This window comes from Leptosomus discolor, chromosome 8 (assembly GCF_034619465.1).
Source record: "Leptosomus discolor isolate bLepDis1 chromosome 8, bLepDis1.hap2, whole genome shotgun sequence".
Taxonomy (NCBI): domain Eukaryota; kingdom Metazoa; phylum Chordata; class Aves; order Leptosomiformes; family Leptosomidae; genus Leptosomus; species Leptosomus discolor.
This window is the reverse complement of record NC_141398.1, coordinates 2,247,301-2,264,048: the sequence shown is the minus strand read 5'-3', so window position 1 is coordinate 2,264,048 and position 16,748 is coordinate 2,247,301. Positions and strand designations below refer to the sequence as shown.

Sequence of the window (16,748 nt, the reverse complement as noted above, 5' to 3'; positions counted from 1 at the left end):
GACCAAACGGCAAAACGCAGACGGAGAAACTCAGAATAGCTGGGTCTGAACAGGCTTTTCACACGCCCTCATCTCTGATCCAAACAGCTGAACCAAATACCTGGGTTTTTGTTTGGACGCATCTGTAGGTATGACGTGTGCAATTCATCGTTCATTCAAAAATGCAATTTCACGATGCATTTGATGATTTAGGTACGCAACAGTTTTAGTTCTCAGAGCTGACTAAAAATAGTGATTTTAATCTATTCCTGCTGCCTACAATTACCCACAACCATGTATTTTTAAATATTTCCAGCCTATAAAAATTACTAATTTTTGCCACTTGTGTTTATCTGCATTTAGACTTTGATTTGGATAAATTAAGCTCTCAAGTGTTCCTTGCTTTATGAAACTCTGCATGTTGTACACTTCAACACAAATAAATGACTTCTACCATTAGAGGTTTAAATAATGTAATGTATTTCATGCTCAGCCTGAAGCTGGATTCCAATGAAGTTGCTAATGCACGTAATGATTAAGTGTAACTCAAATACTAACTGTGTTGTTGAAAACATGACAGGCAATAATTTGGTCTATTATATTCTGCCATTTAATTGCCTAGTACAGACATTCTCTGACACGTTATGAAGCAATGATTTACAATTATTTAAGCTGCAAAGGTCAGAAAGTGACATTATAATCATCTACACAGAGATCCCTTCTAATGCACAAAAACTCGGTAATACCACACAAAAATAGTTTTACTTCAGTAGCAACTTTCTATTTAAGATTCCCCAAACTGCACAAGTATAAATAATTAATTTACATTACAGTACATTAAGGCATCCTGGAAAATATAATGTTTTTCCTGCTCCTACCAATAAAATTATGAATAACTCTTTCTTTGCTTGCTAAAAGCAATCTTAAGAGCAGGCTTTCGCTAAAAGTAGCCTGGCATTAACAGTAATCAGTTAAAAAAAAAAAATCTGGAAATCCAAAGGATTTTTTAGAACACACCACACAGGAGTACAGCCAATTTTTTGGATGCAGCTGGTCAAAGCACATTCTTATCTATAAAGTACGAAGATCTATTAGCCACTCTACCCAATATAGGCGAGGATTTTTCTTTAGACATTCTCAAAGCAACCAGTGTCATTAAAACACTGAACTTCATACAGATTAAGATCTCTGCACTATTCTTGGCATTAACAGCAGCAGCAAAAGTGAAGTTATTTCCATGTTTGGGACCCGATAACTCTCCTCAAAGCTTGTTTATACGAGGCTTTAAAAAATAACCGAATTTAGTAAAACACTTATTTAGCAGAACATCTTACGCCACCTCCAGAATTAATTGGGAAAAGGAGTTTCAAAGCAAATCGAGGAGTGAGGAGCAGAAAGTAAAAAAGATTAATACCTCCATCCACCAAAAGACCAAAACAAAGCAAAAAAATCAATAACAACAAAAACCCCCACAAGAAAGAACGACTTCAGCAAAATACGGGGAAAGAACCCAACCTTTTCCACCCCCCTCTGACTCCTTTGTGCATACCAATAGTTACTTTTGTTCCTTAAACCACCTGACTGCTATACAGGGAATACTCTGTATGGAACAAACATAATAAAGACATCGCTACAAATGTCCTTTCAGTTTTTAGGAATGTAGCAAAAAATGTTTACGCACATGGCTTCAACACTGAAAATTCTCCTAAAAATCCAAACCTACCTTACACCCATCTTCCTCAGTAGATTTTAAAGAAGTCATAAAGGAGAGAAAAGAAAGAAGCAGCCACTCTTAGTTGAAACATGTAACTACATCCCCAAAAAATCTGTTTCTGAAAGCAAAGGCAAGAAAAAGGCAAAGGAATAGTAGATGCATTTTTAAATCAAACATTGCCTACAAATTCTGTTCAAAACCTCAAGCGCAGAACAATGCATTTTTCATGTTCTACCTGAGGCATAAAATTTGAGAAGTGCACGATAAGCCTTTTCACTGCCTTTCACCAGGCAAACGAAACAAACATTTTAAATGCTGGGCAACCCACATTTGCTCATCTAAGCCAGGGTATCGGCCCATTTCAGAGCCAGACTTTCAAAAATTAAATTCAAACACACGGCAGTTTGCTAGCCCCAGAAAACAGGCACTACCTCTGAAATAACGGGATAGATTTTACAGCCGTGGGTACGGAAAAGAAAACAATTAACACACATCTGCGATAAGGAAATGAGTAGCAGACGGTTTATTCCAAATGTTAAAACATCAGCGGTGTCCAATTTCTGTGTCATGTAGTTTCTGCTGCGCGGCTGAACAAAAACAAACCCTGAACTTCAATTAAAAAAAAAATAAAACAACACAGCAAAATGACTGCCTTTTTCAACAACTAAGTGAATTATATCTTGTGTACTTTGCACCGTGTAAATATGAGGATCGCTTGGAAAACTGAGACCCAGCAAACCCTTCCTAAACCACCACCACAGACACAGCTTTTTGCCTTTTTTTTTTTTTTTAAGACAAAAATTCTCTGGAAATTGTTACCAAAAAAAAAAAAATTTAAAAAGTGGTATTTTGAGACCACACTGCATCACGACGTTGCACTGACATTTCACCTCTCAAAAGTGCCCAAGCGGACTCAAAAGCTTTTGAAACACCATTTCTCCTCGGAACTAGCAGAGGGCTTATTACTACGAATCTAAAAGTCAGAGGATAGAATATTAACTACTGCAGAAAAGAAAACATAGTGCAGGACCTTCTGTTTGTGACAAAATTACAGAGTTAATGTTCCTGAAAGATCACTTCACCTTTTAAAGCATGATTTTTAAAAAGGTAAAATTTATAGCAATTAAAGCTAATGAAGAAATGCAGCATGAGCTGCTTATGTTCAGGAACTAATAGGTCCACTGAGCATTTCTAAGATTATTTAGCCATCAATGATAATGAATTGACATTGTCAGTGCTGTTAATGTACCAATGCTCTGTAGTGCCACTAATCCGATAGCCAATCCTGGCAATTTTTATTATTTTTTTTTTTTTTATGTTGCTACTTTAGTTTTTAACCTACACACTACCCAATCCTTTCAATTAAAATAGCAGAAATACAGCACAGGCTATTACACTTTTTTTCCTCTTCTTCCACATTTAAGACTGGCATATTCATTATTTGGACTGCGGTTCCGACGGCTCTGGTCATTCCTCCTTCAAATCCTGCTCAGTTCCCCAGGACTGTTGGCTACAGTACAGAAATGTCTTTTCCAATTAAATCAGTGTTAATATATAATTCTTAAAATACATTTTTGGTGCGCATCAAGTGCAATGCGATGATTATTTAAACAGGTATATAAAGCTGATTTTTTGGAGCACAGGGTATGGTGGTGTCTGTCTCCCCAGCTGCCTGCTTTGCCACACCTGAGCAGCTCAGCTTCACGCTGGCGGTGAAAATCAGCAGCACGGTCTCGCACAAGGACGGAAACCGAGGACCTGCTTGGCTACCGGGTACGGCCTGTCAGCAGCCCACGGCCAGCCACCAGCTGAGCAAAGTGCCTGACGGGCGAGGCCACCGGTTAAATCGTTCAATCAGGTTTTGCTCGCTCTCTTGCGTCACCGCCGTGAATCGCAACCGAGTGGTGTCATTTCCGAGACAGACTCCGAGACCCTGCCAATCCTGAAGGAATGAGGGGTTTTGCAAAAACGAGGTACTGTGCCAAATCCTAATCATTTCACTTTTCTTTTTATAACAGATACGGTATCAGCTACGCTGAGACATTTTTACTTTTCCTCTCACCACAATCTAGTTAAATAATAGGATTTTTTCAGTTTAAGTTAAAGGGGAATTGAATAAAGAACGACTGTCAAGTTTGCTGACCCCTTCTAAAGAACAGAGCTTAGCCTGAGCTAAACGGTTTGGTGGATCTGTACTTGTTAACTACCTTCCCTGCCAAATTCTTGGCACTTCATACAGCAGAAACAGTAAATAAGATTTTTCAAACAATATAAAATAGCCTACCACGCATGCTGTTCATTTCAAACATGCTGCAAAATAAAGAGCAGCACAAGTTATTCTACTACAGAAATTCAGTGGACTCCAGAATTAGGCTCATACATTTTTATTTCTCGTTTCAAGAAGTCGGCAATTAATTTTCTTAAGTGACTAAAACCATTCAAAGTATCTCATAAGGCTGCACGCAAAATTATTTGAAAACCAGAGAGATGAATCGGTGAAAATCACTCAGCTGCATCTTCAGCTGGAGATTTCACTTGTCCTTTAAAATGTGCAACTCGCTTTGTCCTGCAGCAGAGGGGAACACGAAGGCTCAGACTCCCCTCTGCTGCACAGTCCCCCCACCATCACCCCACTCCCTTCCCAGTTGAGCCTGTGCCCTTCTGCCCATTAGCCGTGAGACTGCTAGGGCAGGTTACATAGGTTTGAGTAAAATGTTTTTATATGATGCATATATTAGTTAATTTCCCCAGCATAATAACATTAAAATATATTTTTAATCAGAACTAGGGTATTAAAATCCAACTTTGAATGTCCTATGATGTACCATATATGCCATGGCATTTTAAAACCTTTTAAACATTTCTGCTAAATTAATTAGTTTTGCATTAAGGAGTCTCAATGCCTCCTATTAAATGCAACACATTTGAAGGACAATTAAACATTACGAACGATCCTTCTGAGGAAATACCGATTCAGTAAAAAAGAGAAACAAGGTTTTTGGGGTAACAAACAAGAACACAAGCATACATAAAAGACTTGCAATTTGTTGTTAAAGTCTCAGGCCTGCAATATTTCAGATCCGTTTGTTTGAAAAATCGGCCTTCTGTTTTGTTTTCGTAAAGAATGAAAACCCTAATGGAGTCCAGAAATCTGTTAATGGTACTAAAATTATAACAGTATAGCAAAAGAAAAAACCCCACACAGTAAAGTCTATATTATATATTTTTTATGTCTTTAAATGGAATTTACAGTTCTCCCTGGCAATGTGAATGAACATCCTATAATTTAGTCAATTTACAGATTACAGGTTCAAATTGACCTTGTAGCCCATAAAATTGCTCATCTTCAGTGCAGGATTAGAAGTGGGAAAAGAATGTCATAACTGTATTTAAGGAATTTACCATAACAATGGAAAGGAGGATATGCATGCATAATTTTAGCCACTCTTGCTCACATCACAGTTTTCAATTCTGAAACAATGCATATCCTGCACTCTCCTCCTGGTTAACCACGGTGGAGACTGTTTCAATTTACTCACCCACAGACATGACACTTGTATTCCCTCATCCCAAGGTGCCTCTTGACATGGTTTCTGGCATCTCCGAGCTGAGCTGTTGCAAAGTGGCATATCTTGCACTTGAATGGCTTTGATCCTAAGTAAAATTTAGCATAAGATATGAGTTGAATTAGAATAATGTCTCACCCACAGTTAAAGAAATAAAAAATCCTGGGCAAAAATAACCTTTAAAAAAGCCCGGCCCACATTTAACCTGTTGGAGATTTTTGCCTAACCAAACAAGCCCCGTACATCAACTCTGAACTCCCAGGACACAGACGGCGTAGACTACACACGACTCATTAAAGCTTCCTGAAGTTCACCGTCACGGAAACTCGTCTCTTAACTTCGAGTAACAATTTACTCTTTTTATTAGTAGCATTATTATTAAAAAACCCGCACAAAATATTCAAATGAGAAGACAAAAAAAGTAGCTGGACAACCTTCCAACAAGAGGGCAAAAGTTGTCCTACGCCCTTCCCCTTTTCCAAATGCTGACACTCAGGGAATGGTCTTAAAGTGGCTCGGTACTGGAGTTAACTGCAAACTGTACTTGCCTTTTAAGCAAATTTATTTAAAGTAAAGTAATTGTACAAGTCTTCTGACTTTGAATAGGTTTCACATTAGCATTGGTATTTCAGATTTGTTCTGTCACACACACAACATGATTCATCACCTAGCTATTGTAATGACATGCAATGTATGAATATACAGTGGATAAAATATTATGCCTTTATGACTGTTTTATGGTCAAGAATTTATGATTATTCTGCAAACCAGAAGTATTGACATTTTGGCTATTATTTATTTCAAGAACAAACTTTAATATTAAATGCCTACTGCAGACCAAAGAACTCTGAAATTATTTCTCCAAGGAAGAAGTACCAGCCTATTTCTTGTATCATATCAGTTCAGCAAAAAGTCAAATTATTTGTCTATCTTAATTAACGGTGATCCTCCCCCGAGGACAGAAAAAATTTTTTTTTACTGAAATAGTTAAATTGGGCACACGTCAGACCCCATGTTATTACACAGTGACACCATTCTACAGCGTGCTGTAGCACTTCCCAATTTTCTGAACACTAAATTCTTAAATCAATAAATCAAAATCATAGAATTGCAGTTAAAAGTAAGTACAATATGGTCACAGGGTCTCCATATTATGTTTAGGCTATGTTTTGTGAAGTACTCCTTCCAATACAGTTAAGCATCGTATGAAATATGTGATCTTTAATAAATATACATAAAGAGCTCTGATGAGAAAAACGTTGCACTATATCATACTTGATCAATGAACCTTTTTGCTTTGCCCTTGAAAACAGAATATCCTCGAAGAATCCGTTGGTGAAATTGAGGATCTTAGTAAAAAATTTTAGAGTCTTAAATTTCAATTTAATTCCCAAAAGCTGACGAAAAATGAAGCATTTAATTTTAATCTTCCAACTGAAATAAAAAAGTCAACAGTACTAAGCACAGGCAGACAAGGTTGAATATTTCACAGTTCAATGACAATGAAGCCAGATCTCTTAATACTTCCATTTCTACTGTTGGAAGTAGATGTAAAATATATTTAGCACCTGAAAGGTTCTATCTAGTCAGCTTTATATGTTTAAATATCAAAAGCAGGTTGAGACTGCAGCTACCAGCAACCACATTCTATCAATCACACTGAAAAACCCCAGTTTATTTAAATGATCCTGATAAAACTAAGTTAATCATTAATTTGGTGACATTTCAAATCAACACTGCATTCTATAGAGAGACCCGTGCAAATAATTAAAAAAAAAAAAAAAGCCTATCTTTGCACTAAATAAAAGAGTATTAGAAGCTGAGGTTTTAACTTGTGCTCTTAAAGGCTAATTGCACAATTAGTACCATCAAGGCCACAGTTGGAGAGGATTTTTTTTAATCTATTGGTGTTTATACCGCTCTTTTTGGTCATAGAATTCAAATACCGTGCGGATTCAATCCTGTGCTCCCTTAGTTTCTCTCCTACTGATTAAATTGTAAATTCGTTCCTCATTCTGTTACTGCAGGTGTCCCACAGGGCTCCCGTACAAGACCTTTGCTGTTTTCCATTTACATGACTCCTCCGTGAAGAACTCGAGTTCAGACCAATCGTAGCTGACGATACAGAAATGCATTATTCTGTTGACTGCTCTCGGCCAAAAACCACTGAGGCCTTGAGGGTTTTTTTCTTTATTTCTCAGAGCCAGAGCTGAATCTCTGTCAACATCTCCATTTCAACTCCATGGAGCTCCCCGTGCTGGCAGGCTCCAGTCAGCACTTCCCCCCTGAAACAAAAGCAGCGCATCTCCCTTGGAGGTGGCTGGGGATTGTCCCAGGATGTTCTTGGATGGAACAACCCAAAATGTTATACTTAAGAGGAAGACGTTAGACGCAGAGTTAAACTAATGGGGCAAAAAAAATCGGTATTGCCATAAGGCTGTCTGAAATTGTTGGAGCAATTAACCATTTCCTAGCCATACTTATCACGAACTTTAACGTTTCTCACGTGCTGTGTTAAATGTGATACTATTGAATTCACACTTGGCTTTTAGTTCACAGATAAATGAGGAAAATACTTTCAATACGGCATCTTTCCAAGGCCATGACTTTAAAAAAAGCCACAGAATGGCTTTACCCACATGTACAGACAGGGAAACCCAGGGTACATTTTCTGATGTCAGCAGTGAACAGTAAGGCTCTTAACAAGGAAATTGGGAAAACAAACAAACAAACAAACGAAACACTCCATCAGACTGAAAACGGCCTAAATGTAAAAGATCAGGTCAGACAGACACAAACCACGCTACTGTTTTACAACAAAGCCTGGAGTTCATAGTCCTTATTTCACACTGAGACAACAGAGACCCACAACTGTAAGAAAAATTCACTGCCTCAGCTTTAGGCCAGCCAAAGGCAACAGCTCAGGCCCGGCTCAAGGTGAGCTGAGCTACATGAGGTGTCGTCGTACCGTTCCCTCCTGTGCTGAGGACGTCGGGAGTAAGTTACCAACTTACATTGAGCAAACCCTTCCATTCACTGAGAAATCTGATGAGAAACAAAACAGAGATGATGTGGTTGCAGATGTTGATTGTTAATTAAGTTTACGGGACCTCCATCAATTGCGAACTAAAAAGTCTTCCACCTCTCCTACTCTTTTTATTTTTCTTTACGCTCCCTCATTTTCACTTGTCAACATGTGATGGACTTACTCGTTATCTCCTCTCTAGCAAGGCTTCCCTTTCATTTGCAATGTGAAAATCTCCTACATTATTTAACGGTATTTTGAAACATTGTTTTTCTATTAATGGAAATCATTAGTTGTATCTTTCTACTTTACCTTCCCTCTCCGCCCCCCCCCCAACAGCCCCAAACCATCACCAATTACTCAGTTAAAAAAAAAAAAAAAGGCAAGGAGTGGGATATGGTTACACATATACAAACAGACATACACACATCTGGATGCTGAAGAAAGATTTTTTTTAAAAGCACATATAAATGGGAAAATGCGTAGCTCTGCTCCAACCATGTACCTGGTGTTAGCCTGGAGCAGATGAGCAGGTAGAAACGCTGTATTTTGCCTCACCGACATTATAAGCCGGTGGATATACAGTTGGTGGAGTAGGGCAGCTCCCTCTGCCACCTCTCCCAAAAACCCAAAAATATTTGTTTCTTATTCAACTGCATCCATTGTGATACAGACTGGAAGAAAAGGTTCCATAAGACACCAAGGAATTATGAAGATACGGAAGAGAAAAACCTTCTTCCCACTCACTACTGATAAAAGTCTCCGCATTACTATTTCTGTGAAGGAGCAAAGCATGAGAAAAGCACGTCACGTAAAGGTGCCCTGTGAGAAAGAGGGCAGCTACAACTCTGTTCCGTAACCCTTCCGTAGCTCCTCCGCACGCACCGCCGAAAAGGGCTTGCAAAATGAAATGTATTCCTTCACTGCTTTGCATATTTAGGGCCATCCAAAAGCACAATAAAAATATACTCCACGGTAAGACCTACGCACAAGATGTTAAAAAGTACACTAACTTTTACTAAATGTTACAATCAATGATGTAACTTATGTAAGTAGGGTTGCTTTGTCATATATTGATAGTTACCTCACTTTCACATCCACATTAACTTGATTTTAAATGCAATTAATACATATAGTCAAGGAAGACTAATGGACTACATTCTGCACTTAACCTGGTGGACATTTTCAAATGGCACAAGTGACCAGTGCAAACCTATTTTGCATTGTAAACGACTAAATAAATCTTAATGGATTAAGAATGATCAGCTATCAACACACAAGGGAAATTAAGTGCTGAAATGCCTACATTGATTATTTTAAATTATTAGCCTTACTCTGTTCTTGAATTTGTATGCTTTTAGTGAGCTTTAACACATTTACAAGACTTATTGACTATAATTACAAGAGAATTCAAGTAATGGACACATCAATTATAAGCAACATGTCTTGACCAGACAGTTGCATAAAGAATTCTAAAGAGAGCTCCATTAGCATCCTCCCCCTTAGTTTTATTCCGTTTTATCTGCCGTAAGAGGGCATATTAAGGGCTTATACAGCTGTTCTGACCATGGGAACACGAGCGTCCCTCTGAAGACTGAGCGCCGCATTCGGGGTTGGATATTAGCCGAAGCAATACAGATAACTACGGTATTGACAGGAGGGGAGTAATGCCGAGAGCATTAAGTATGTGAGTTATTGGTACACATGAACACTGCAGATACAGTAAAATACTTTGAAAGGTTTGAAATACAATGTCTGTGTTCCCCAAGATTAATTTTAAACTTTGTTGTCCAGTCACGCCCTTGCCTTTTCATTAAAAAAAAAAAAACAAAAAAAAAACAATGTACAAAACTACTTTAGGATTATGCCAGGAATCACCATTCTTTTATGTTTCTTTTTTCTTACCTTTTTGTTCTCTGCCTTGTAACCATGCACTAAGTTTCAAATACTGCATGAATTTAAACTATAGCTTCCATAATAAGCCATTATTTAAAAGTACAGTAAAATAAACCTTACAGTTTTAATGAAAATATGTTCATTGAAATGTGAATTTATTATTCAAATCCACTCATAAATTCAACCATGGAGACACCACTTGTCTAAGCAGAGCTCAGTGATTTAGAAAAGCTGTCTATTTAAAATAAAGAATGTATGGCAGGTTTATAGAAACATCGCAGTGAATTTTTACATAAATTTAGAACTGCAGCTTATGCATTTTTCTACAAAAATGTTTTTAAATTTTCCACTTCAAATTAAACATAAAAATGAATTGAAAGTGTGATCAGCACAGGAGCTAAATCAGATGCTACACCCCTGTGTATCACATCAGCGTTACACCCTACCTTCCAAAAAGGCTGACCAACTCCAATTCCCATAACTTCTTCCTACAAAAACCTCCTGCTGCTTCTGATTGGTATTTATTTAGGAGCGATGCAACCTCAAACGTCTGTGCTGAAGCATTAGCCCATGCTGAAAGTGTAACGGAATTGAAACGAAATAAACAATTTGGATATTAAACAACTGCAAGGAAGAGGCAGTGAAAAGAACAGCTAATTGTTCTCTCACATCGCTACTGCTTCGTTATATAAATTTAAGAACCCATTAATGGTTACAGTTTAGATTAAAGGGGCGGAAGTCTCTCTCTCTGAAACAAAAAGCAGAAGGGTGACTGCGCTCGCACTTCCTGCCCTTTGATCACTGTCTGTTCATGCCCCTTGAGGTAATTCTGAATTTCAGCAGGGGCTCATCAGGCGGTACGAACGCCAGTTCGTAAGAAACGTTAAAGAGATTAACAAGCAGAAAAAGACCAATGGTATAATTCACTCGGTTGGAAAGAGACCGCTTGCAAAGACAGCGTTTCCATACCTGTATGGGTACGGATGTGAGCTAGGAAGGCCATGGAATTGCTACTTCTACACATCTTCCCACAATACTTGCAGACATTGCCTTGGTTCTCTTCCCTCTCCCTGTTTATTTGCTCCGTGTCTTCCACAATGTACTTATTCACTTCCCGCAACAGCTCTTCGTGTTGCTCTTTGATGTGCAGGAACAAGCTCTGCTCCGAATCGAAGGGCTCCGTGCACTTCACGCACTTGAAGGTAGCGCCTCCTTCGGGCAGCTCCTCCACGCTCGCCTGCTCGTTCCGCAGGTGCCCGGCACTGGCCAAGTGCTGGTGAAGGTTGCTCTCTGTGTAAAATGATTTTCCACACAGTAAACAATGAAAATGTTTTTCTTTTGAAGGATGTTTCATGGCTATGTGAACATTTAGCCCGCTCAAACCATCTGCTAGAAAACCACAGTCATCGCAGCGAATACGGGTCGATTCCCCAAGGGAGATTCCTTCTGACCTCTTCTTTTTCCCACCGGGGGGTGAAGGGTCTGCCTTCGCTGCGGGCTCACTAGCTTTCGCTCCACCGGACGCCTGGCCTTCGGCAGAATGGTCGGTGGCCTCCCCATCTTGATGGCTTTTTAACCTCACTATAGAAGAGTCAAACTTGCCAAAATTTTGCATTGCCTTTCCTTTGTCATCAGCGCTGATAACTGTTCCTAAAGCCTCATTACTACTTTCTTGCATGCCCTCAGCTGTTGAGCCATCTGCCTCCCAAACATTGTTATTTATAGTTACTTCTGCTTCATGTTGTGCTTCCATAAGGGCTTCTTCCTCCTCCCCAGTAGGATCCTCTCTGAAACTTCTGTCACCCTCTAAACTATGGATATTTCGTACCATTTCTCCAACGTTTCCAGCAAAATTTGATTGCTCTACTGCACTGCTTATTTCTGAAAGAGTGAGCACAAGCGGGCTATTTTTTTTCAGCGATATTGTTTTGAGAATGTCTGTGTTTCTACACTCTACTTCAGGGTTTTCTCGACTCGCTTCCACGCTTTCCTCGCCTTTTCCTGAATTCAAGCTCGTGCTGCTTGATCTCTTTTGATTTTCTGCAGTGCAATCATCACAGGAGTCGAGCAGCTTCTGACCATGCCTACTTTTCTGCAACCCACAGGTACCTGTTTCTTCAACGGATACTTCCTTGTCAAGTGCAACGACGTTATCTTTCTGAGGAGTTTGCTGGAATCCTTCACAAAAAAGGGTTTCTCCTGCATTTGTAGACTCCTCTTTGAGTTCACCTTCTACTGCATTTGGGGAACTGCCACCTTCAGGCATTCCTGGAGATGCACTTTCATCTAAGGCAGTACACGCAGTTGAGCTTTGACTCATATCACCACCTTCTGCTGCGTCATTGGCACATTTTCTTTCACCTAAACCAGTTGTCGATTCTCCTGCGCTGTGATGGCGCTCCTCTTGAGACGAAGCAGTGCCCTCTTTAGTGGTGTTTGCTGTGTTCGCTTCCTCCCCAGAAGAAGAATAAACATAAGATTCTCTTCTAATTTTATGTTTCTCCGTCGCTGCATGCCTAATCATCTCTCTGCGAGTAACGGCGTAGTAGTCACAAGCCATGCAGTAGTACTCAAACTGTTTTGTATGTTTTCGCTTCACGTGCAGCTCTAAGGAAGAAGAAGAATGAGCAACGAAGCTGCAGTATACGCACTTGTTGTCGTGTGCACCCATTGCTCTTCTCTGGAAGCACGGGTCACCATCCTGAGTAACCCTGGCTGGCTGCAGAAATATACGCTGGTTTGTATGTAAGGGATTGCTAGGAGGCTCCAAAGCCGGCAGCCTGCTGCCGTGGACAACTCTGAGCTCAGCATCTCCTTGCTCAACTACCTGATTGTCCAAGGCAGAATTTTCCAAATCTGACGACCGGCTGCCATCCTCGACACGTTCATACAAGGCAGTCACGGGGCTGTTAACCTTCTTGCTCACGGACTCAGAAGTACCTCCTTCAGGGTTAACGATGATCTCCGAGTTCTGTTTTCCGCATCCTTCTATTTCAACACGACTTTTGTGTTTTTTGGTGGCACAGTGGCGTTCCATGTCTCCTTTGGTCACAGTGTAGTAATTGCACACCTTACACAAATAGCTGTACTGATGACTGTGCTTTCGTCTGATGTGAACAGTCAAATTGGTAACGCTGGAGGCCAAAAGACCGCAATGGGTACACGTCCTGGAAATCGCGCCTTTGGCTTTCCCTTTTTTGGGTGCACTAGCTAAAACCAATTCATTTTCACCAATCCTTTGATCGAGTTGAACGAATTCCTTATTTCTCAATAGGTTTTCCACGGAAGAGGATGAAATGTGTATAATTTCTTCATCTAACTCTGTATTCCCACTCCCAGAAATGGAAGGATCCACCACTGTTTTAATACCACCAACACCAACGCAAACCTTTTCGATACATTCTTCAAAACGCAGCCCAATGTTGTTTTTCCTGGCATTTTCAAGGTGCTTGCTTCTTTTGATATGCTTCTCCATTCCTTCCTTACTCAGTGAGTAGAGGTTACATGCTTTGCAAAGGAAGTGATACTCCTGGGCATGTCGGAGCTTTATGTGCCTCGTAAGAACCGTGGAAGACCTTGTCTTATAAAAACACTTCTTACATTGAAATTGGGTTTTATTCAGAACAGAATGCTTTAGTTCATTTCTATGATTTATGAAGGAAGAGTCTGGAGGTTTTGCTTTCATTGATACTTCAATTTCCTTTGCAAGACTTTGGCCATTGTTTGATACCGAGTCAGCATAAGTTACCACTTGCGAGGTCCGATCACTGGTACTCAGTGGAGCAGCTTGCTGCAATAATGAACCATCATGTTTCTCATTTTTTTGATGATCTACCAGCTCTTCTTCCATTTGAAAAAACAGAACGCAAGTTGGACAACTGTGGGACATATCATGCGCTTCACTCATGTGGCTTTGAAGGCTGGTCACATTCAAGCTGGTAAACGAACAGAGTTGGCAATTAAAGCTACAACGACCCATCTGGTGTCTGCCCTCCTGACAGTGTTGCTTCACGTCTTCCCTGACTCCAGAGGAATAACTACACGTCTGACAATGAAACTGGACCGTTTTTGGATGAAGCTTTGCCACATGGATTTCCAAACTTTTTCTGTTCTGAAAAACGTGACCGCAATCAGTGCAAGTATGAAGAACACCATGATCAGCAGCAACATCAGAACCTTCAGTATCTGCAGTGCTGGAAGAAAGGGTATTTGGCTTCTCTTCAGTAAGACCTTGAATTTCTGAAGTAGTAATACAATGACTTTTAGCATCTGTTCCTAATTCTGTATGCGACACAGGGCTCGAAGCACCAGGTTTAAGCTGTGCGCTGGAGATATGCTTCATGGGGACTCTCCGAGTTTCAGGCTTGCCTCTCTTACTATTACCCAACAAACTGTACCTTCTTTTAACCTGCCTTTTTAACCTAAAAGACCTACTCTGTCCAAATGAAGACCTCAACAAGACAAGGTTTCTTTTATGTTCCGCTCTATCAAATCTCCTCGTCACATTTAAACTGCTAATTAGCTTTTTGGGAGTTGGAGGGAGTTCTGTTTTCTGCAAGATATTTTCTGAGGGTCCTGGTATTTCTGGGTTTTCAGTATGGACTTCATAACTTCCTTCTACACCAGAAGAAAGCAACATTTCTGCTGTCACAGTATCTCTCTTTTCAGTGGGAACATTTGAGGATGGTATCGTTTCAACAAGTTCAGTGCCATCATTTTGTTCAGACAAGCTTACTTTTGAGCCTTTCAGTGCAGTGCAAACACTTAATTCTTTTGCATCGGTAGTTCTTGCCCTTAATTTACCGGTCCTAGGTTTTTCTCTGACATTCCTCTCTTTGGTTGCAGGAGATCGTTGGTTTTTAAAGGATTTTTTTGTCAATATCTGTACAAATCCTCCCCGTGCAGCAAGATTTTGGCGTCGAAGGTGCGTCTTGCCGAGGAAATGAGAATTTAGGAGATTCTCCTCGGCACTCTGAAAACCACAAAGATCACAACAAAATATCTTGGATTTCTCGCGATCTTGCTTAACATGCGTATGTAACGTTGAACTGCATTCAGCTGTGCAACTACAGTGAGGGCACGGTTCCTCTTTGGGTTGTTGAAGGGGGCTTTCTCGTTCATGTTTTTCCGTATCAGAGCAGGAAGGTAAACACTGATCACTCACTTTGCCTTTAAGATCTTTGTGTATGCTCCCAGCTGTACAGCCAGCACCGATTTCTTCTGAAGAAGATAACTTATCAGGAGCAGCAGCTGACACCTCCTGTGAATGTTTATTTGCCTCGTGAATTTTCAGTTTGGCACCATCAGCACATTTGAAATCACAGTGCAGGCACAGGAAATTTGAATTAAATATGTCATCACCGAGACAACTGGCGACTCCTTCCTTCTTTACGGCGCAAGCTACCACACTACCTGCTTCTCCAGCTACGACTTTGTGCAATTTCCTTTCACTGTCTTTCATGTCCTCTGAAGAACCCCGCTTTCTTTTTCTGGAGACGTTTTCAGGTTTGTCTGCTTCAACAACCTCCAGGTTTGGTGATGCTGACAGAGCCCTTTCGTTTGTGCCATTCTCTTTTCTCTTCTCTTCAAGGTCCCTGAACACTTTATCTGACATAAGCCTTGTTTTCTGCTGAGACGGAGAGTCGGATCCAGCATTTTCTCCTGATTTATTTCTCTGGGATTTTTCTGTCAGCTCAGTTTCTAAACTCTCATCCACATCATCTCTCTTCTTATTCTCCTCTTCATCCATTCTTAACATTGATATTATCAATTGTCGGTCATTTGGCTTTGTACCTGTAAAACAAAAGATTTGTTAGTCTTTTATGCACTACCAAAAGTTAAAAGACTCAAGTCAAAAAAAGAGCAATATAGCAAATTAAAATCACGGCAGAAAGACAGACACAGTGAAAGAAACGAGGCTACGTTTTCAGCATGGTGTCTAAACTTAGGGCATCTAAAATTCAAACTAACTTCTAGGCACTCGGTTACAGAGCTCTCGCTGTGATGAGCGCCGTGTGAGTGAGCGCTAGCTTCAATAGCTTTTCTCCAATCAGGTAATTTACTACATGCTTAACCTTGGGCAGACAAGCCTCACCTTTGTCTCCAGAAGCATATTTAGGACATGAAGCACTAGGAGCTTTCAGGGAACCAGCCACTGGATGTTCAACTTGTCCTGAACTAGAAATCCAGGTTCCCAAAGTCAAAAGCTCCAAGGAAGAAATGACCGTGACTACAACAACAAGCAAAACAAACCCGACACAAATGTTAAACATTGTAAGCATGAAGCTTGCTTTCCTTCCTCTGCTTAGATTACCTGCTGAAGAGGGAAAACACAAATAGAGCCATGTGCTAAAAGAATATGCCGCAAGTAGAGGTCCCCATCATTCCTAAATATCCTCTAAAACTTCATTTCCCAGTTGGAGGGGGAGGGAAAAAAAAAGTAATGAAATAGCAGTGAAGAGACGGGCAGCATCTTTGAACCTCTGCGCAAACTCTAACCGTCCAAATCCAGTGACCAAAAGCTTTTGCTTAACTGCCCAGGGTGACCTCCCTGCTCCCAAAATGTCAC

The 16,748-nt window shown here is 40.2% G+C and overlaps 1 protein-coding gene across 1 annotated transcript in view; it reads right to left on the bottom strand.

Annotated features, from left to right (window-relative positions):
- ZNF407 (zinc finger protein 407) overlaps positions 1-15,938 on the bottom strand; it is a 308,384-nt gene extending 292,446 nt beyond the window's left edge. Inside the window, exons 1-2 of the mRNA XM_086468980.1 lie at positions 11,150-15,938; positions 5,233-5,347 (exon numbers count right to left, since the gene is read on the bottom strand). Coding sequence (XP_086325106.1) covers positions 5,233-5,347; positions 11,150-15,938 — 4,904 coding nt within the window. The remainder of the gene's footprint in view (positions 1-5,232; positions 5,348-11,149) is intronic.
- Between the last annotated feature and the right edge of the window lie 810 nt (positions 15,939-16,748).